Source organism: Silurus aristotelis (assembly GCF_946808225.1).
Source record: "Silurus aristotelis genome assembly, chromosome: 13".
NCBI lineage: Eukaryota > Metazoa > Chordata > Actinopteri > Siluriformes > Siluridae > Silurus > Silurus aristotelis.
This window is the reverse complement of record NC_139586.1, coordinates 10,642,105-10,663,825: the sequence shown is the minus strand read 5'-3', so window position 1 is coordinate 10,663,825 and position 21,721 is coordinate 10,642,105. Positions and strand designations below refer to the sequence as shown.

Below are 21,721 nucleotides of genomic sequence, written 5' to 3'. Positions count from 1 at the left end.
TATGCTCTATGTGAAGTTTGGTTTCATTATTAATAAACATACATTTGCATTAAGCATCAATATTTGTCCATGCTCATTTTGATTAAAGTATTAAAAAAGTATTATTTCAAGGATAATTTAGAATGCCTCCACCAGGCTGAACTGTCCACATGAGCTTGGTTTTGTTTCTGGATTCATGCTGTTGGTGCTAAATTCTGATTCTTTAATCAGTATGCCTCAGGAAATATCAAAATTTATTAGACCAGGCTAAGTTTTCCAGTTTTCACCTGTACTGTGTTGGTGAGACAGCAACCATGATGATGATGATTTTTGTGATGTTAACTGAAGCTCCTGTCCTATTTGGTTTTATGCATTGCACCAGTGCCATAAAATTGACTGATTAGATAATTGCATGAATGAATAGATGTACAGGTGTTCCTAGCAAATTGATCAGTAATTGCACATAATTAGTCACACTTAATTGTTCAAATGGTGGTGATACACAGGGCAAGCTGCAATGTTCTTACTCTGACTCAATGTAGTTGCTTCGATTTTTTACTGCCAAACCAAGCAACATTCATTGTTTGCTGTCTGGGGAAAAAAGGATGTTGCACAATTTGCTGCTTCCTTGACTGGCACATAAAATATTTTTTTCTTTGAAAATATAAATTAATTTACTGAATAAAAGGTATGCCTTAAATTAACATTAAAAACAAAATTTGTACTACAAATACTAAGAACTGTATTTGTCATGTACTTAGTCATTCAGCTGCTAGTTTGGATAATGCTGCATTGTCATCAATCCTGTGAGAGCAGTTTTGTGTTACTCTAACAATAACATTCAAAGAACAAAGAAATTGCATGATCCGATTCTTTTATGTGGTTCCCATGCCATTGATAAAATGGGATCATTACCAAAGGTTGACAGGTTTTTGGTGATAATACCGCACTAATAGTTGCTGGAACTATCGGCAAAACCCCACACCGTTTTTCCAGCTTCAGGGCCGCTGTCATAACGAGAGCAGGCTCTAGAGGCGAATCACTGACACCAAATGCTTTTTAGTTTTACACATGACACTGCTTGATGCACGGAGAGCACTATATTATAATGTATTCATTATATTTATTCATATATTTATATTTATTTCACTAAGCACAACTTCCTGATTCAGTGCTGCTTTATTTTTGTAATAAAGTTTGCTATGTTACATGGAGTGTATTGTTTGCTTTTGTATCCACTATCCAATTTATAAACTATTGGTTGATCAATCAGTTATTGGCAAGTACAATCCAACCAGCTATCAATATAATTCACAAAAAAAGTAGCTGTAACTTTTAAATGAGCTACTGTGCCAGCAGTGAGCGAGTGGAGGGCGGAGCCAACTGACTGATCAGTGCACTCTGTTTCAGTCCAGCGACGCCAATAAAGAGGAGTGAGACACCAGCCTCGGAGAGAGAGAGAGGGACACTAAGCAGAGAAAAGCGGAAGGGTCATGGAACGGTGACCCAAACCCGGAGCGTGTGGGTGAGCCCCTGCGTGAGTACTGGAAGGGAAAGCTCCGGGGTGAAAACAAAAGTAAACAAAGAAAGCTCTGCTTGGTGAACTTTTGCCTGTCTCTTTCTTCCAGCGCGGAACCAGTGGGATTTGCTACAGTGGTGCTGAAACCCCATGCTGGAAGAGGGGTATGATGCCAGGGTGACTTCGCCACAGAGGGAGTGGGACCAGGCCAAGGAGCAGTGCTGCAGCCCGACGCCGTGGCTGCCACCTGGGACCATCGACCTGTTCGGCGAGATGGGACCGGCAGCAAAAATGGGCACTCCACCGTCTGCCAGGCCTCTCCAGGGAAGTCCAGATGGCTGTGTAACCACTGTCCTGCTCCACCAACCTTCCCAACCCACCCACCCAACGACTGTAGTATTAGGTTCTTTTCTGTAACATAATAAATTATATATTATGGGCGGGAACCTATATTGGGAGTGTTACGGTACTGTGAGCAGAAGGAATAAAAGTTGTAAGAAGTCATGGCTGGTTGTTGGGTTGTCCATTTATTAAAGGTTAATGTTGTACCTATTAAACGAAAAACATGGTGTCAGAAGTATAACAAGTGAGCAATATGCTCATATGTGTGTTAACGAAGTTGAATTCTATTTAGTTAAAATTTCTTTCGCGAGACGGTTTAGCATGGCAGAGAAATTAACGTTTAAAGCGGATGACTGGCCGAAATGGATAAAACGTTTTGACAGATTTTGTATTGCATCTGGCTTGGAGACGCAGATGAAAATTAAATAAATGCCTTGATCTACACAATGGGGGAGCAAGCTGAGGATATACTAACCTCCCTGCATTTAAGTCCTCAAGAGGTGAATGACTATAAAGTAGTAAAGAAGAGATTAAACAACCACTCTATAGCTTGACGGAACGTGATTTTTTTAGACGGCTAAATTTAATCAGTGGCAGCAAAAAGGGGGCGAGTCTGTGGATTACTTCATAACGGCGCTTCACTGTTTAGCCAAGCACTGTGGATACGGCGATCGGCACGATGAGATGGTAAAACAGATCTGACCGTTAAAAGGCTGTCAGAACAGTTGCAGCTTAACCCTGAATTGACACTTAAAAAGGCTGTCGTTCAAGTTTGACAGAGTGAACAAGTAAAAAAAAACAACAAGAACTGCTCAAGTTGAACTTCAAATGGGACATTGCAAACAAACAGCTGGATAGTGTGCACACTAAACAGTACATTAATGTGAAATCTAAATAAGCAAAGCACCTCAAGTAAAACCTAAAAAGCAGCTGCAGTAAACGAGATGCGGTGACACAAAAAGGCATAATTTGCAGCGACGCCCCGCAAGAGATGCAATATGTCACCTCTGTCACAAGAAGGGAAATTATGCGTGTAAGTCAAAGAAGGTACATGAGGTGAATATAGCAACACTAACTTCGGATACAACGGAGGACATTGCATTCCTTGGTTCACTGACATCTGATGTAACTGGAAGCCCCTGGAAGCCAGATAAAAAAAAAATTTCAATCTCGATACGTTGTTCAAAATTGATATGGAGGCTAATGTAACCGCAGTTCCTGTAATACTGTACAACCAGGGCCAGTTTCAAAAACTGAAACCTCCCAGGGGAGTCCTCCAGAGGCCCGGTGGAACATCACTGAAGGTAAAAAGGAAATTCGCAGCCACCCTCAGCAAGTACAACAAACGTACTTGACTTTATTGAGCAGACCAGCAGTGACTGCACTTCAACTGGTAGCTAGGCTTGATGTTGTCAGCTTTCCCGCCAGGAAGAAAGGGTGGAAAAGGAGTTTCCACAATGCTTTAGTGGCTTAGGAAAAAAGGACTGTGTGTACAGAATTGTGCTGAAACCTGGCGCAAAACAGTTCTCTTTTCTGCACCGGAGCTTTTCCAAAAGTGCATGTCAAGGATTCTTCATAAACTGAAAGGTGCCGTTTGTCAAATGGATAACGTGCTCTTCTGGGGGTTTTTACAGAGCGAACATGATGAAAGGCTGTGAAGGGTGCTCTCAAGGCTTCAGGAAGCAGGAGTTACACTCATCGAGAAATGTGAGATTTCCAAGACAAAAATAAAGTTCCTTAAAAATAAACTTATCCTAAACCTCTGGTTCCTCTGCTCGGCTCCAAGAAGTTGGACGAACTCTCTCCATGCACTCAGCACCTTCGTATGCATCTTCTGAGGTTTTTATACACCATATCACGTGGCGCAAAAACATCGCAACAGCAGATGTGTTGTCTAGAGCTCTCATAAACAGATCAGCAGAAGGGCTTTTCCGAGACGGGATATCAACCTGTATGCGAACTGTCGTGGCAAGCCTTCCAGCTATGGAAAGGAGGCTCTATGAGATCTGGGAGCACCAAGACAAAGATTTTATACTCCAGCAGTAAAAGAAGTCCTGTGTGGAAGAATGGCCAAATAAGTTCTCTGTTGACAAAACTTTCCACCCTTACATGGCATTCTCAGGGGACCTTTCTGTGCATAATGAGCTCTTATTGAATGGAATTAGAATAGTCATCTCAAAATTGCATGAGGGGCATCTTGGCATAACTAAATGCTGTGAGAGAGCTAAGCAGTCAGTTTGGTGGCCAGGTCTCAGCAAAGACCTTACAAAAATGATTGAGAACTATGACACGTGTGCTCGGGAAAAAATTAACTTTAAGAAAAAATGATGCCTACTGAATTTCCGACAAGGCCTTGGTCTACAGTGGGAACAGATTTGCTCCAAGACAACAAGCACTACTTGGTCTTCGTGGACATCCAAACTGACCTCAATGACAGCGGAAGCTGTAATTAAGCACTTCAAATCCGCCTTTGTCATGGAATCCCTGAGGTGGCGCGGTTGGACAACGGGTCACAGTTTGCTTCCGAGTGTTTAGAGTCTTCGCACAGGACTGGGGTTTTTGACTATGTGACGTCGAGTCTTTGCTTCCCGCAGAGGGGATCAAGAACCATCAAGAACCTCCTTAAGAAGTCAGTTCACCCCTTACCTTGTGCTCATGGCTTACCGAGCAGCCGCTTTTGACAATGGTTACAGTCCTGCCGAGCTGATCAAGGGATGGAAACTCAGAACACGAGTTTCTTTGATTCAGTCCAGTCCAGTAAGTGCCGAGTTGGAAAAGCTGAAATTGATTAAACTGACGTACAGACAGAAACAGAAAAAAAAAAAATTCGACCGATGACATAAAGCACATGACATGACGTACTTACGTCCGGGTGAACATGTATGGGTCAAAGACACTTCTGAAAAGGGAACTGTTGGGTCTACTGCTGGCTCTCCCAGGTCTTACCTTATAGAGACACCCAGAGGTACCTTAAAGAGAAACAGGTTTAATTTCTCACCAACTCCAATAGCTCCTGTGACATCTGTCCTTCCAGACTCAACTGAGATACAGGTATCTCTGCGCTTTGAAAGTTCAGCCAGCACGCCAGAAGTTCAGAAGGTATGCCAACTGACCTTGCCATGTACCAGTCAGTATCCTTCCCAGATTAGAGTTCCTCCCAAGTATCTAAAGGACTTTGTTTGTAGTTAGAGATACCTTGGAAATCACTAAGTGGTCAATGGGGCAGAATAATCCCCACACGGTTGAAGGTTTTGGGTAGTCCCTTCTTTTTATTGTTCTTTTGTTGGGGGGGAAACAATAAAGATGTACAGAATTGGTAGTTACACATTTAAATCTTCAATGTCTAATTAGAAAAGTAAAGTATAGTCATTGCTGATTTGTTTGCTCCCCTAAACATTGGGGGGAAAAAAGTATAGTAAGAATCTTATTTGGAAAGGGGGATGTAGTATTAGGTTCTAATGGGTAATGTCATAAGCCATATATTATGGGTGGGAACCTATATTGAGTGTGTTACGGTACTGTGAGCTGGAGAAATAAAAGTTGTAAGAAGTCATGGCTGGCTGTTGCTTCGTCCATTTATGAAAGCTGAACATTGTACCTATTAAAAGACAGAACAACCACCTGCTCCTCGGGGTCTGGGAGCACTTTCAACCAGATTCTGCCTCTCACAGGGGGGGGGGGGGGGGGGGGGGGGTGTCTCAGGCCGGAAGGTTCCCTAGCCTGAGTCTGGCGTCTGTATCAGTGGTGAGAGAGTGTAGGACGGAGCCAGACTCTGCCCTCCACTCGCTCACTGCCGGCACAGCTACTTTTTTACTTTTACTTGAAAATTTCATTGAGGTAACGGTACTTTTACTAGAGTAGAATATTGTATTACTCTTTTCACCCTCTGAAAAATGGTAATTTCCAAAAGCCCTACATTGCTGACAGTATTTATTCAATTGATATATATATATATATATATATATATATATATATATATATATATATATATATATATATATATATATAATATATATATATACAGTGAGGAAAATAAGTATTTGAACACCCTGCTATTTTGCAAGTTCTCCCACTTAGAAATCATGGAGGGGTCTAAATTTGTCATCGTAGGTGCATGTCCACTGTGAGAGACATAATCTAAAAAAAAAAAAATCCAGAAATCACATTATATGATTTTTAAACTATTTATTTGTATGATACAGCTGCAAATAAGTATTTGAACACCTGTCTATCAGCTAGAATTCTGACCCTTAAAGACCTGTTAGTCTGCCTTTAAAATGTCCACCCACACTACATTTATTATCCTAAATTAGATGCACCTGTTTGAGGTTGTTAGCTGCATAAAGACACCTGTCCACCCCATACAATCAGTAAGAAACCAACTACTAACATGGCCAAGACCAAAGAGCTGTCCAAAGACACTAGAGACAAAATTGTACACCTCCACAAGGCTGGAAAGGGCTACGGGGAAATTGCCAAGCAGCTTGGTGAAAAAAGGTCCACTGTTGGAGCAATCATTAGAAAATGGAAGAAGCTAAACATGACTGTCAATCTCCCTCGGACTGGGGCTCCATGCAAGATCTCACCTCGTGGGGTCTCAATGATCCTAAGGAAGGTGAGAAATCAGCCCAGAACTACACGGGAGGAGCTGGTCAATGACCTGAAAAGAGCTGGGACCACCGTTTCCAAGGTTACTGTTGGTAATACACTAAGACGTCATGGTTTAAAATCATGCATGGCACGGAAGGTTTCCCTGCTTAAACCAGCACATGTCCAGGCACGTCTTAAGTTTGCCAATGACCATTTGGATGATCCAGAGGAGTCATGGTAGAAAGCCATGTGGTCAGATAAGACCAAAATAGAACTTTTGGGTCATAATTCCACTAAACGTGTTTGGAGGAAGAAGAATGATGAGTACCATCCCAAGAACACCATCTCTACTGTGAAGCATGGGGGTGGTAGCATCATGCTTTGGGGGTGTTTTTCTGCACATGGGACAGGGCGACTGCACTGTATCAAGGAGAGGATGACCGGGGCCATGTATTGCGAGATTTTGGGGAACAACCTCCTTTCCTCAGTTAGAGCATTGAAGATGGGTCAAGGCTGGGTCTTCCAACATGACAATGACCCGAAGCACACAGCCAGGATAACCAAGGAGTGGCTCTGTAAGAAGCATATCAAGTTTCTGGCGTGGCCTAGCCAGTCTCCAGACCTAAACCCAATAGAGAATCTTAGGAGGGAGCTCAAACACCGTGTTTCTCAGTGACAGGCCAGAAACCTGACTGATCTAGAGAAGATCTGTGTGGAGGAGTGGGCCAAAATCCCTCCTGCAGTGTGTGCAATCCTGGTGAAAAACTACAGGAAACATTTGACCTCTGTAATTGCAAACAAAGGCTACTGTACCAAATATTAACATTGACTTTCTCAGGTGTTCAAATACTTATTTGCAGCTGTATCATACAAATAAATAGTTAAAAAATCATACATTGTGATTTCTGGATTTTTTTTTTTAGATTATGTCTCTCACAGTGGACATGCACCTACGATGACAATTTCAGACCCCTCCATGATTTCTAAGTGGGAGAACTTGCAAAATAGCAGGGTGTTCAAATACTTATTTTCCTCACTGTATATATATATTTTTTTTTTTTTTTTTTACAATATAAAAAACTTATTATTAGTAGGGATGCACCGAAATGAAAATTCTTGGCCGAAACCGAAAAAGAGGAAAGCAAGGCCGAAAACCGAAACACCGAAAGAAATTATGCCAATTATTATTACCATTGCATTTATGGCTATGACTGTGTACTAAACTTACTAAAATCAAGGCATTTAAATTTTTGTTTCAAAGAATAAATCAATTACAAATTATGAAATTATTTATTTATAGCACATTGCAACAATGCACAGGATAAAATAAATTAAAATTCAAACTTAAATGTTTAACTAAAATGCACTCATGTGTACATTAAATAATAATGTACAGGCGCTCTGGCCTGCTGAAAGGTTGTCAAATTAAATATGTTCTTGCATAAAAACAAAGTGCATTCAGAACAAGTGCAACTGCTTAAAGATACAACAATACAACACTATCACTGGGAAACTGCGCGTGCTCGGAGGGGTTTTGCTTTTCTGTACGTTTGCGTTTCTCTCATATTCAGCATAGCGATCGGGATGTTTGGATTGCAGGTGATAAATGAAACCCGGCGTGGAGAATGTCTTTGCAGACGCACAACCTCTTAAAATTTCGGTATTACATGTTTTGTAAATCGCTATCCGTGGGTCTTTCTCAGATATACTGAAATACGTCCACACCGCAGACATGTTGTTTTAGACATGCACGTGCAGACCGCGGTTTCTGTTTGATCAAAGTCTTTCGGCCGAAAACCGAAAATGCACTTTTGGGCCATTTTCGGTGGCCGAATATTCGGTGCATCCCAAATTATTAGCCTTACATTAGTGTGCAGCATCTGAAAACCAAGATGTGAATGCATTACTACTATGTAAAAAATACTAATAAAACAAGCCCCCCCTATTTGGCACCAATTTCTAATACTCTGGCAAGTCGGCAAAGCTCTGGTACCAGTCTGCTCTATGAATTCTGTGATAGAACAAATGTTATTAATATATACAAATGTTGAACAAAGCATTTTTTTCTAAAAATGTATCATAATTAAATATTCTAGAATCTACAATCATGAAAGGAGTAAAGGAAATCAAACAAAACAAATCCAGTACACACAACTGTTTTTCTTTGGGTGAAAATTACTTTGTAAAAGATACCAATCACTTAAGAAATATATATTGTAAAAACACCATATAACTCAGGGTTTCATTTATAAAAATTTTCATTTGTAATAAATCAAGAAAGCTTTTTTCAGCCTGTAAACCTATGACGCTGCCATTATTTTTAGAGAACACCACAACATATTCAAGACTGAATTGACAATGTTTTATTTGAATGTAAATTCAGACTGTCATTCATGGCTTGCAACCCATCACACAACGGCTATATAAATACGAAAACATCTTAACAGGAGTCATTTTCCACTTCCCGAGATTTGCATGTAAGCATCCTGTGGTTTATTGTGAATCTCTACACACGACAGGGTCCAAAAGTCTAAACGCACAATTCACGCAAAATCACTTATATTTTAAATAGAGACCTACAAATAGTGCAGAATATTAAATATTACATATTCAAAGTATTTAACATTTATCGCTTTTTTTTGTTGTTGTTTTAACTATTGCAACAATAAAAAAAAATAAAAAAAAGAGTTTCACACTTTTGGACCTATTACAGTATGTAATATATACAATAACAATAGCAGACAAGTTGTTGATACTCTACAAAAGCCCTAAAAGGTATGATACACCTGGCTTTTGTGAAGAAAAAATAAAAAATAAAATAAAAAGTGTTCAATGTGTACACAAATTCACATTCATGAGGTTTGGTGCCTGAGAAAATGAGAAATGTACACATACAATTTGGTTTGCAACACCAACCTCCTGACTGGTCATGTCTCTGATGATACGTCTCACCCAGTGTAAACTACAGCGATCGTTGCTCTAACGTGAGCAAAAAAAAAAAAGACACCTAATCGCTGACAAACTCCCATGCGTGTCTAAGGCATAGTTGGAAGTGCAAGTTGGTTTTGGATTTTGGCAATTTCACGACGTCGACAATAGGTCAAAATAATGCTAACGAGTAACGCACGTCCACTGAGGCCACACGCCTTGGAGGCTTCCTTAATGTGAATATAACATTGATGACCTACACCATGATCGGTATCGTACGACGAATCGTATTCGAATTTCTGCGTTGTAAACTGTTGTGTGAAGTGATGGAGGATTCTGAATTCGCTATCATAATTAAAACAAAGACTGTACAAATCACAACATACGGCACGGTTTTTGTTTAAGGAGAAGTCAATACTATTTCTACTGTACATCATTTCATAAGAAATGTGAGCATAATTAGAAGATAATTATTAAAGCGTTTTAAAATGGCAGTTATCCATTGATATATGGTCTGGACAGTGAGTAAAAAGAAAAAAACTGCAAGAACTGCACATATTATTGACCAAATGTTATTATCCATTAAAAAAAATCAGCACGGCCAAAGGATTTTCCAACACATTTCCATGTGTCCGGCCTCAATACATCTGAATCATGAACAATACGTCTGAACAATAATTCCTTGTTCAATCTTGAAAAATCTGACACACAATAATAAGAAGGTACAACTGATACCCGGAAAAATCTTTCCGCTGAGTCACTGTTGCACAAAGAGCCAAATCGAGATGCTATGGCCAATAAGTTTGCTAAAACATTTAAGTTGTTCTAATCATGCGAGATTTACACAAAGTATCATAAGCCAAACAAAAATCTTTGCACCTAAACTGTGTAACAAACAAATAAAGCTTATGTTGTTAAAAAGTACCAAGAAAATCATTTCATCATCAATGATTTTTTTTTTTATATCAAATTTACTGCTAGCACCTATAAAAGCCCTATAAGTCCAAACAGTACATCTGCTGGGGCTTTAATGCGAACTTACTGTGTTTTTGTGCTCTATTGAAGGTCTAGTTAAAGTCTATGGAAAGAACAAGTAACCAGTACATGAGCTTATTACAGAGCTTACTTTCTGAAAGACACACTTTCTAAAACAAAGCCTTTATTTTGTAGCTGAACTCAGGCGGATTATTTAAAGCTGCTTCTACGGGTCATACTGGCCGGTTTAGGCGGCAGTGCAGGAATACGCTCCTTTCTCTCAGCTCTTCTGACCCAAATATGCCGAGAGCAACGGTGAAGGAGGAAGGAACTCCCCTTGCTTGTTGACAACCTTTGTCTGTCGTGCGCCGTTACAGTCGGTGCCTGTGATATGAGACACGATATGTTAATATTCTGTCCAGTACATCATGCTTCATCAATCGAGAATTTCTGCCTTTTCTACTCAGGGGAAAAAAAACTAACAAAAAACAAACCTGATGCTCGAACTCAAGTCAGGATTCACAACTGACAGTTACACAACATCATTTTTGCAAATCAATGCGACGGATAACAAATACCGGATTTGGCCAATCTGTGTTGTGTACAGATATGAATAGAAGGCTGACTGATCAGTGCTTTTTCCCCTGAGTGCATAATGAGTGCCATTTATGAACAGCGAAGACCATGTTCCATGACACAAAGTGCAAAACGACCTGAGCCGTAACTGCGTCAGGGTAGCAGTGCTTAAATACAGCAAGAACAGGATTACAAATAACCCCACACCATTTATGAAGTGGAGTGATTATGAACTGTCAGAGCTCCACAATTTTAAAAGTGAAGCAGAAAGGAATATACACACAGCGGGTAAAATAAGCATAGATCACGCCACCATTTTTCTCAGGAAATATATTTCTGAAGGTGCTATTGACATGAGATTTTTTACCAGCTGTTGGTACCAGCCCATGCAATCCACACGTAGAAAATTAAACCAATCAAAAATCAAAAGCTGCTAGAACGGTCCAGCCAATCACCCGACTTGAATCCTATTTCAAATCTATAAAAAGAATTACAGATCAGAGTACATAGAAGAGGCCACAGAACCTTTAAGATTTCACAACGTTTGTGTGAAAGAATCGGCCAAGAATCTCACTTGAGCAATGCGTGCAACTAGTTTCTCCATACAGGAGGCGTCTTTAAGCCGTCATTACCAACAAAGGGTTTCCTATGAAGTTTTTAACACATCGTGTAAAATTTTTTTTTCCCCTTGTGTCATTTCACATTATTACACATAACTTCATTTATGGACATGTACGGTTTGGTTACTTTGTATGTATGGATTTCATGGGTTGTTACAAACATCTGGTTGAGAAAAAAAAGTCATGTCAATAGCACCTTTAGAAATATAATCACTGAGAAAAATTGTGACGTGTTCAATGCTTATTTTACCCACTATATATTAAGCGGTACCTCGGTTTTTAAATCACGGTTCGGGTTTAATTTCAGTACGGTTGGAAATGCAAAACATAAAATTGCTTGTCGTTTTTTTAACATTTTTTATTTTTATATAAAATTTACTGCTAGCACCTATAAAAGCCCTTTAAGACCAAACAGTACATCTGTTGGGGCTTCAATCCGAATTCACTCTGTGTCTTTGTGCTCTATTGAAGGTCTAGTTGAAGTCTATGGAAAGAACAAGGAACCAGTACATGAGCTTATTAAAGAGTTTACTTTCTGAAAGACACACTTTCTAAAACAAAAGCCTTTATTTTCTAGATGTGAAAGAGCGAGAATTTAGGCGGATTATTTAAAGCTGCTTTTACAGGTCATTCGTTCACTCCCTCGATATGCGGAATTGTCAGGATTTTCTTATTATAAAGCATTAGCCGCTAGTCACTTCCTGCTTTTGATTCTTTAGCTCTTTCATGCATTCGCAAAACAAATCTGATTTCCGGTACGGAGTGAGTAGCCACAGTGACACTGCGCTAACTCTAGTTTCTCTTTCCATACCGCCGGCATTGTTGTGCATGTTATCTAGTTTAATAATGATTTTTTTTAAATGCGCTCTAAGTGTGAGGCGGAGACTAAAACTTGCGGTCTGCCACCTAATGCGTTCCATTATAGTTTATAACTATGATCCGCAAGTTAAAAGGACTGCATTCACATACTGTTGTTTTTTTTTGGGGTCTGAGGCTGATGATGTTATAAAAACACAATTTGCTAGGAATTTTTCAGGTCATCTTGAAACAGGTGTTTGACACAAGATCTTTGTGGATAAGACCAGATTTCAGGATTTTAATGTTCCTGAGATAAAAGTTTCCTCCGTAGAAAGAAGGTTAATAGGAGGAACACACAAATGTCCGTTTGACTTACTTGCTGAGGCGAGGTCCATGTACTGACAGATGGCATGAAGCAGCAGTCTGTCAAAACTAGTGAGCATAAACATGTTGAAATGAACAAAGCATCAAACTCAACACTGAAAATTTTATTTAAATTGTTCTAGCCCAACTATCTATTACTCGCGAACCTTCACTAGTACACCAATTTAAAGTAAATCGTACCTGCTGTTAAGTTCTGCGACGTATGTAGATTGTGGATGAGCTTCGAAAAACGTCAGCAGATCACTTTCCAGGATCTCCAGAGTCGTCTTTAATGGGACGTGTTACACAGCGTAAATGAGATGAGCACATGCACAGGATATCGCTGTTTGTCCAACAACTACAGATTACAGGACATCTCACCTTGGGAATGTGTTTGCGTTTCAGTGTTGCACGCAGCTTCCGATCAATTCTTTGGAAGCATGCCTGAGCGGTGAAGGAGGGATTCACTAAAGAAAAAAATAGGAAAAGAAAAAAATCTGCTGACTACCATAAAAATGGTTGAATAATAATATGAGCAAAACAATTATTTAAATATAAATATTTAAATATATATATATATATATATATATATATATATATATATATATATATATATATATATATATATATATATATATATATATATATATTTTTTTTTTTTTTTTTTTTTTTTTACTCGAAGGCCCAGCAATGGGTTTCTGGCAGTCACGGAAATGAAACATGATCTGGTCTAGCGAAAATCTGAGCTAAATCTGCTTTCATTTTATTTGCTAGAGTTACTCTGTCTTGGTGTTTCCTGCTCCAGCTGGGCCAACACTCTCTCCTGCTCCTCTCCTGAGCGGTTCATGAAGTCACTCCAGTACTGAGAGAGATGGGGAAAGTCTATTTTAAAGAACGCTAGCATGTATTTCTACTGAGTCATTGGAGCAGGTTGTTGTACCTTCATATAGTTTCCATTGGTCCACGCTTCGGTGAAAACCGTCGCTGAGGCCGTCTCGCGCGCTTCCGTCTCATCTTTGGAGCACTCGTCCCGCTCCAGGAGATTGTCCAGGTAGCGAGCTATTTATGTGTTCGAAAAAATTGAAGGAAATGAAAAACTATGTCATAGCTTTATTAAGGCACAGCACATCTCATAGCTCAATCATTTCAGGGCAAATAATCAGAATGGTATATTTAATGAACTAATTGACTGAGGTATGTAATACTCAGCACTCAGTAATACTGCTCTACTGCAAAGACACTCATGAGATTTTTTAAAAATGATCATTGATTTTAACTTACTATTCTCCTGTCTTCTCAAACTTTTTTTCCCCTTGGCTTTGGGTATAAGGTCAGAATTGCGTATGGCCTGGCTGATGAAGAACTGCTTCCTTTTGGCTGGAGATACCCGTTTGGCAGGAGAGCTAGGCAACGAAGAGCAGCGCTCTTCTATCAGACTAGAGAAAAAAAAAACATTCACAGACAAGGTGCAAGATTATCATTTATGCCTACACTGTTTTATTGGCCATTTTATCAAGTAAAGCTACCACATACATTATATAGACAGACGTTTGTGGACACCTGATAATACGATGTGTTTGTTTTAAACACCACATTCCAAATTTAGTCCCCATTTGCTATCATAATAATCTCCACCCTTCTGAGATGATGTTCTACTAGATTTTGGAGTGTGATTGTGAAGATTTGTGCACATTTAGCTGCAGGGGTGTAATTAAAGTCAGGTACTGATGTAGCGTGAGGACGCCTGGGGTGCAGTCAGCGTTCCAATTCATCCCCAAGCAGCCCAGCCGATGTAAACCATGTCTTAATGTAGCTGGGTTTGTGCACAGAAGTATGTCATGCTGGAACATGTTCGGGTCTCCTAGTTCAATTGAATGGAAAATTTACTGCGATCACATCCAAAGACATTGTCTAAAATTGTGTGCCTCCAACATCGTGTTGACAGTTTGGGACAGAACCACATATGGCTGTATGCTTTTGCCTGTAGTATGTCCACCGTAATCAACAGCACAAGATGGTTCTCGCAAAAAAAAAAAAAATTTATATAAAAGCTTTACCAGTAGGTTCATCTACAGTATCTGTGTTTTATATCGACCATTTCTTCCGACTCAGAAAAGTACCATGTTGTCAGGCAACAAAATAAACCGGTACAAACTACAAAGTGTAAAAGCTAGTGGTAATTCAGTCTTCGTCTAACAGCACATATAGTTATCACACTTCGTTTAACCAAGATTTGATTCTCTGAACACTGCATGTTGCTTGGAAAATCAGCATGCACTTCGCAGTTTGTGAATCTGAGCTGAAGTCGTAAAAAAATAAATAAAACGATAAAAAAAACTTTGTCCTGTCCCCTGCCTCTATTTTTTCACACAGTAACCTACTATTCTGTACAGTGGCACCAGAGCTACCATGGGATATTTATAGTGCTGGACCAGGGCGCAGAATAGCCCATGATTTACCATGTAAGAAAATGTGGTTTTTACATTAATAGTGAAGTCATCCAATATACAATATTCTATACTATACAAGAGCACGCATCCAATTATGTAGAAAACAGAATCGTGCTAAAAATCCCAGAATATCTTTCATATTTTTGAAACTTTATTCTCTCAATCAGCCTTATGAGGCACTCAAAGGTTTTCCAACATCATTGAGGAGTTCGTAGAGGTGTTGACTGTTTGTTGGTTGCTTTTCATTCTCGTCAGTCCAACTCATTCCAAACCATCATAACTGGATTTAGATCAGGTGACTGTGGAGGATGCAGCACTCAATCACTCTTATATAGAGAATATGTAAAGCTAAATGTAGCTACTTTTAAAAATCTATTGCGTAAAACATATTTCATGTGGTGTCAAGGATGAAGGTGAAAATGGTATAATCCTCATGTTTAAATAGGATAGTTTAATGAAGTGCTATTGTGTAAACTGTTTGCTAACTTTGGGACAGTCGCACTGGATCGGTTCTGCCGTGACTCGCGAGCATCAGGTTGCGCAATCGGCTCGAGCACTAAATCTAAAAGCATCAAACTATTAAAATATGTTCAGTCAAATTTTCTGGTTTTCAGCGAATGATTATGCATTTGTACACCGAAGCATATATACATATATTTTTTTTCAATCAGGCCTGTAAGCATCCTTCATTTCTCCATTTCATTCTCTTTTTAGATTAGATTAGATTCATTGTGTCATTGTGCAGGGTACATGTACAGAGCCAATGAAATGCAGTTTTACAGCATTTGTAACTTATCTGTTTTCAAATGTGATCTACTGCAGTTTAACTACGTTCAAATGCATGCTTTCAATGTTTGTATATTTTAGTTATGCATATTTCATTGAACTATTATTACAAACAAGAGTAAATAGTCTAGATGCTTATATCTTCATAAACAAAATATCTGCATATATATTATTTTCCAATTGTTCAAAACAATGTTGTACTATATTTTATATTGAATTTGTAAGCATGGTTGTCAACTTGCCAACTGCAAAGTACAATACAAATGTTGATTCGAACGAATTTTATATTCAAATGCTGATGGTTGTTTTAAAAATAAAAAAAATTAAAAAAACATCAAGAGTGAATTTGATTAAAGGAGAAATCCTGCACGCATCCCTCAGCAAACAGCCACTCTAAGCTTTAAAATATCTAAATTAAAGATAATGTTAGTGAGTTAAGTAGACTTTTATGCATAAATACCATGAATGAGGGTTTTATATAGTTATAATAAGCAAATCAGCTAATGTAAAATAAATTTTTCAAATTTGATTAATTTGGGGAGGGGAATAAACAAACAAAAATACGTCTGATTAATCAGTGAACAAAATAATCATTAGTTGCAGCCCTTTTATTTATTTATATATATATATATATATATATATATATATATATATATATATATATATATAAATATATATATATAATTTATATGTGTATATATATATATATATATATATATATATATATATATATAAATATATATATATAATTTATATGTGTATATATATATATATATATATATATATATATATATATATATATATATACAATCGATACAGTAGTAAAATTTTGTTGACTGCTTCTTTAACAAATGTCATACAATGCCTCACACACATATATATATATATATATATATGTGTGAGGCATTGTATGACATTTGTTAAAGAAGCAGTCAACAAAATTTTACTACTGTATCGATTGTCTCGATACATTAGTATCGATATGAAGATTTAGTATCGATATTTATCGACTCGCCCTTCCCTACTGTACAACACTACAGTAATAAACAAGACGAGGAAACGCCTTGACCTGTTTACTAATGTAGACTAGGGCAACTCTACAGGATAATTAGGGCAACTCTAAACATTTATACAGATCACTATTTTTGTTGTTATTACTTATTTTATATATCAATAAATTCTGTGTTATGATGTGTTTCCGTCACAAAGACATTTCTGAAGGACTAGCTCACCTGCTAGCAGCTTTCTGTAATTTATGGCCATTTTCACAGCATACAAACACATACAGCAGAAAATATGCCTAAATTGTAAAATAAATAGATTTAATAGATTTCTTTCCTATTTATACATAATTCAACTGAAGCTACACAGATAAAAATAATATAAATGAAAACGCCGTAACCCAGCGACCAGGCTCAATGCTAACCCAGAGCTAGCCACCTTGTTGTCAATATGAAGATTCAGATATAATAATAATAAATAATAATAACAAATATTAATAATAAAACCAGTTACTCACATTATATCGTGTTCTTCATTGCTGGCGTTCCTGTTCAGTACAACCATTTCGAGAAATGCAGTTATTTGTAGTTAAACTTCAGTGAAGTAGACTGAAGCCGCCTCGGTGCCTTTCTAGCTTATGAAAAGCAACAAAACCGGGTTGCCAGATCATAAATAGGGCAGCAAATCACAGACAGCTACACGTGCACCTTACTGTACACTTTATTAGATTAACTAATTAACAATTTTTTTTTTTAAATAATAATAATAACAGTCACATTTTTGTTTGTTATTATTATTATTATTATTATTATTATTATTATTATTATACTAAACTATACTATATAGTTATAGTATATATATAGTTATATAACTATACTATACTATACTATACTATACTATACTATACTATACTATACTATACTATATTATACCCAGGCATTACACAAACCAATGCACTTCTAGTCCCAAGCCCAGATAAATGAGGAGTGTTGCGTTAGGAAGAGCATCCAGTGTAAAACATGTGTCAAATCAAATATGCGGATCACGATTAAGAAATTCATCCCGGATCGGTCGAGGCCCGGGTTACCAACGACCACCACAGGTATCGTTAGCCAACAGGGTACCGGTGGAAATTGGGCTACTGTTGGCCAAAGGAGGAAAAGGATAGGAGGAAGACGTCTACAGAGACAGCAGGGAAAAAAGAAGTGTAGAAGAGTCGAGGTTAGAGTTGGTACTTTAAATGTTGGTTCTATGACTGGTAAAGGGAGAGAGATAGCTGATATGATGGAGAAGAGAAATGTAGATAGTTGTGTTTTCAGGAGACCAAGTGGAAAGGGAGTAAGGCCAGGAACATTAAAGGTGGGTTTAAACTGTTTTATCATGGCGTAGATGGAAAGAGAAATGGTGCAGGGATGATCCTGAAGGAAGAGTTTAGTAAGAGTGTAGTGGAGGTGAAGAAAGTTTCTGATAGAGTGATGAACGTGAAGCTGGAAGTTAAAGGTGTGATGATAAATGTCATCAGTGCTTATGCTTTACAAGTGGGCTGTGAGATGGAGGAGATAGAAAAATTCTGGAGTGAGTTAAATGAAGTGGTAGAAGGTGTACCTAGGGAAGAACAATTGGTGATTGGGGCAAACTTTAATGGGCATGTAGGTGAAGGGAACAGTGGTAATGAGAAGGTGATGGGTAGGTATGGCTTTAAGGAGAGGAATGTGAAATTGTATGAGGAAGTCAGGTGTGTCAGAGAAGTATGTGAGGGTGGTGCTGGACATGTATGAGGACAGTGTGACAGCAGTGAAGTGTGCAGTAGGAACGACAGACTGGTTCAAGGTGGAGGTTTGACTGCATCAAGAATTGGCTCTGAGCCCTTTCCTGTTTGCAGTGGTGATGGACAGGTTGACGGTCGAGGTCAGACAGGAGTATCCCTGGACTATGATGTTTGCAGATGATATTGTGATTTGTGGTGACAGTAGGGAGCAGGTTGAGAAGAAGTGGAGGTACACGATAGAGGGAAGGGGAATGAAAGTCAATAGGAGTAAGACAGAGTACATGTGTGTGAATGAGAGGGAGGGCAGTGGAGAAAAAAGCAGGAAAAAGAGGTGGTGAAGGTAAAGGAAATTCAGGTACCTGGGGTCAACAGTGCAAAGTAATGAGAGTGTGTTTATAGGACTGTGGCGAGAACTGCGATGTTGTATAGTTTAGAGACAGTGGCATTGAGTAAAAGACAGGAGATGGAGCTGGAGGTAGTATAGTTAAAGATGTTGAGATTTTAGAGGGACAGTGCATGTAGGATGTTTTGGAGACAAAGTGAAGGAGGTGAGATTGAGATGGTTTGGACATGTGCAGAGGAGGGACATGGGGTATATCGGTAGGAGAATGCTGAGGATGGAGCCACCAGGAGGGAGGAAAGGCCAAAAAGAAGGTTTATAGATGTGATGAGGGAAGACATGCAGGTTTGAAAGAGGCAGATGTAGAGGACAGGGGGATATGGAGAAGGATAATCCACTGTAGCAATCCGCTGTGGCAACCCCTAATGGGACAAGCCGAAAGAAGAAGAAGAAGAAACTAAACTAGCTGTTTGACCTCAGGTTACTCATAAGCTAACTAAAATTATTCAAGAACGTTTGTAATTTTCTTCTTTTTTAACAATTGTCTTATTTTCCAACAGGACAGTGACCACAAATACACCTCTAGGTTATGTAAAAGCTATCTGTACAAGAAGGAGTGTGATGGAGAGCTGCATCAGATGACCTGGCCTCCACAATCACCCGATCTACATCCAGTTGATCTAGTTTGGGAGAAGTTTGAACAGAGAGTGGAAAAATGAAAAGCAGCCATCAAGCACTCAACACCACTGGGAACTCCTCAAGATTGTTAAAAAACTATTTAAGTTGACTACCTCATGAGGCTGACTGTGTTATATCAGTGTGTTGCAGGATCATTCAGGAGAGTCTGTCATGAAAACATTTCTCTTTGTTATCAAGGAAAATTTGTGGTTTTAAATTTTTTTTTATTAGTTCAACATTTAATTTTTTTCAAACTGTTACTTCAAGAATTTGTAGGTTTTCTTTCTCCTAAACCTGAGTTAGTGTTGCAAAGACTTTGGAACGTCCTGGTTTTGTCAGCATGGGCTTCCTCCAGGTTTTTTTGTTTTCCTTCAAACCCATTCAAACCTACCGTTAGGTAGACTGGTTACACTTAAATGTGTATATGAGGGTATGTATGTGTCTGCATGGTGCCGCAACAAGCTGCTAGTGGTCTCCCACTTCCTTTATTTTGTGCAATACATTGTTTTGTTTTGGCTTAGCACTTGATACTCCCAAAAGCAATATAAAAAAGGTTTATCAATGTATGCAATGTATTTCGATTGTATGATCATTTTTTAAAATCCTTATAGAATGTTTTATGGTTTTGTTGATAATAATAGGAATTCTTTTTAGTGGAAATTGTAATGGTGGGTCTTTTCTGAGAATTTGTTGCCTTCTATTGCTGGCATGTTATGTCTAGTGGATACTATGAAGGACCAAGAGAACAACTTGTAGATCACAAGATGGTATCTACTGAATACAAAATAGGATCATTAGGACATAACTGAATCCAAGATGTTTTGGTTATTTCAAGACGTTATTTGGTAATGGCTTTAATGATTGAAGGAATTAATCAGAAGTGGAAACATTTTCTGTTATGGTTTCTCTGTTTTTAGTTTTGCAGCAGGGCACCACAGTGTATTCCAACCTCTTTCCCAATTTTTTTTAGCAGCCTTTATAGGGATAAAGCATTTACTTAATATATATGACTGGATAAATGTTTCCTTTTTTTTACCAGCACCTCAGTAACACTGGGAAACACTGTTCTGCCTGTTGCACTCCAATGACACATGCCACAGTGTCCATGCTGTGCTCAGAATAATCCACAACTCTAATAATATCTACTCAGTGGTGCTCTTATGGCTGGTCTTTATTTTTAACTACACTTTATTAGGTAACCTGGTCTTGTCCCTACACTCATTGGCTCCTCATGGAAACCTTGTAACTTTGAATGTAAAATCCAAAAGATGCTATGGACAAATTGTCAGCCCTTCTGTTAGGAAAAAGGAACAACCACTGATTCTCCACTCATCTCAGTGACCTAGTTTTTATCACCCAAATTATGTGCTAAGTTATGGTCCAGTCACTAATGGCCTTTTCTAGCCCTATATGAATTAGTCAAATCTGATCGAAAAAGCTCTCACATTCAGGTACAGGCTTGTCTAATACATAATCAAGTCATTATTTGGGTTTTTGGAGAAACAAAAGAGTTTTTCCAAGTGTGTCTTCATATCCCATTCAGCTCCATGAGAAAGAACATAGTACATTGTATTCCAAAGAACTAAAAGGCTTCATTTAGAAAATAAAAAAATTCATACTATCATCTGCAAAAAATATTTTCTCTACAGAAGAATCACCTTTCAGATTTTTAGACAAAGAACAGTGCTGATTAGTTCAAATGGAAAATGTTCAGAGAAGCCATTCCAATTAAACACAGTGCTCATTTTCCTTTTGTCTCTAAAGTACAAAGTACAGTGCTGGAGTGCTTTTAGGGGAAACATTAAATTGTCTTGAAATACTGGCTCACAGAGGGAAAAAAAACAACTAAAAAACCTTGTAGCAGGGTCACAGTGACCACATCAATGGCAGGGAAAATTGCTGAGTGATTACACTTGGATTCGAAGTGATTGCAGCATAACTGCTGTTGTCAGTGTGCCTCAACCTTCACTGCAATCGCCACTCTTCCTAGAACACTTAAAAGAAGAC

The 21,721-nt window shown here is 38.4% G+C and overlaps 1 protein-coding gene across 1 annotated transcript; it reads right to left on the bottom strand.

Annotated features, from left to right (window-relative positions):
• Positions 1–8,778: 8,778 nt before the first annotated feature.
• r3hdm4 (R3H domain containing 4) lies at positions 8,779–17,586 on the bottom strand. The gene is made up of 8 exons (XM_083557996.1): positions 17,446–17,586; positions 13,972–14,126; positions 13,631–13,749; positions 13,471–13,552; positions 13,072–13,157; positions 12,892–12,977; positions 12,704–12,759; positions 8,779–10,717 (listed from the first exon to the last, which is right to left on the bottom strand). Exons 1-8 carry the CDS (start codon positions 17,490–17,492, stop codon positions 10,614–10,616), a joined length of 735 nt encoding a protein of 244 aa, XP_083414122.1. The 5' UTR covers positions 17,493–17,586; the 3' UTR covers positions 8,779–10,613.
• Between the last annotated feature and the right edge of the window lie 4,135 nt (positions 17,587–21,721).

Coding starts and splice junctions, on each gene's coding strand:
- r3hdm4 (XM_083557996.1), bottom strand. CDS start 17,492: ATGGTTGTACTGAACAGGAACGCCAGCAATGAAGAACACGATATAAT. Junction 13,750..13,971: donor TTTGAGAAGACAGGAGAATA/GTAAGTTAAAAT, acceptor ACACATAAATAG/CTCGCTACCTGGACAATCTC. Junction 13,553..13,630: donor CCAATGGAAACTATATGAAG/GTACAACAACCT, acceptor CATCTCTCTCAG/TACTGGAGTGACTTCATGAA.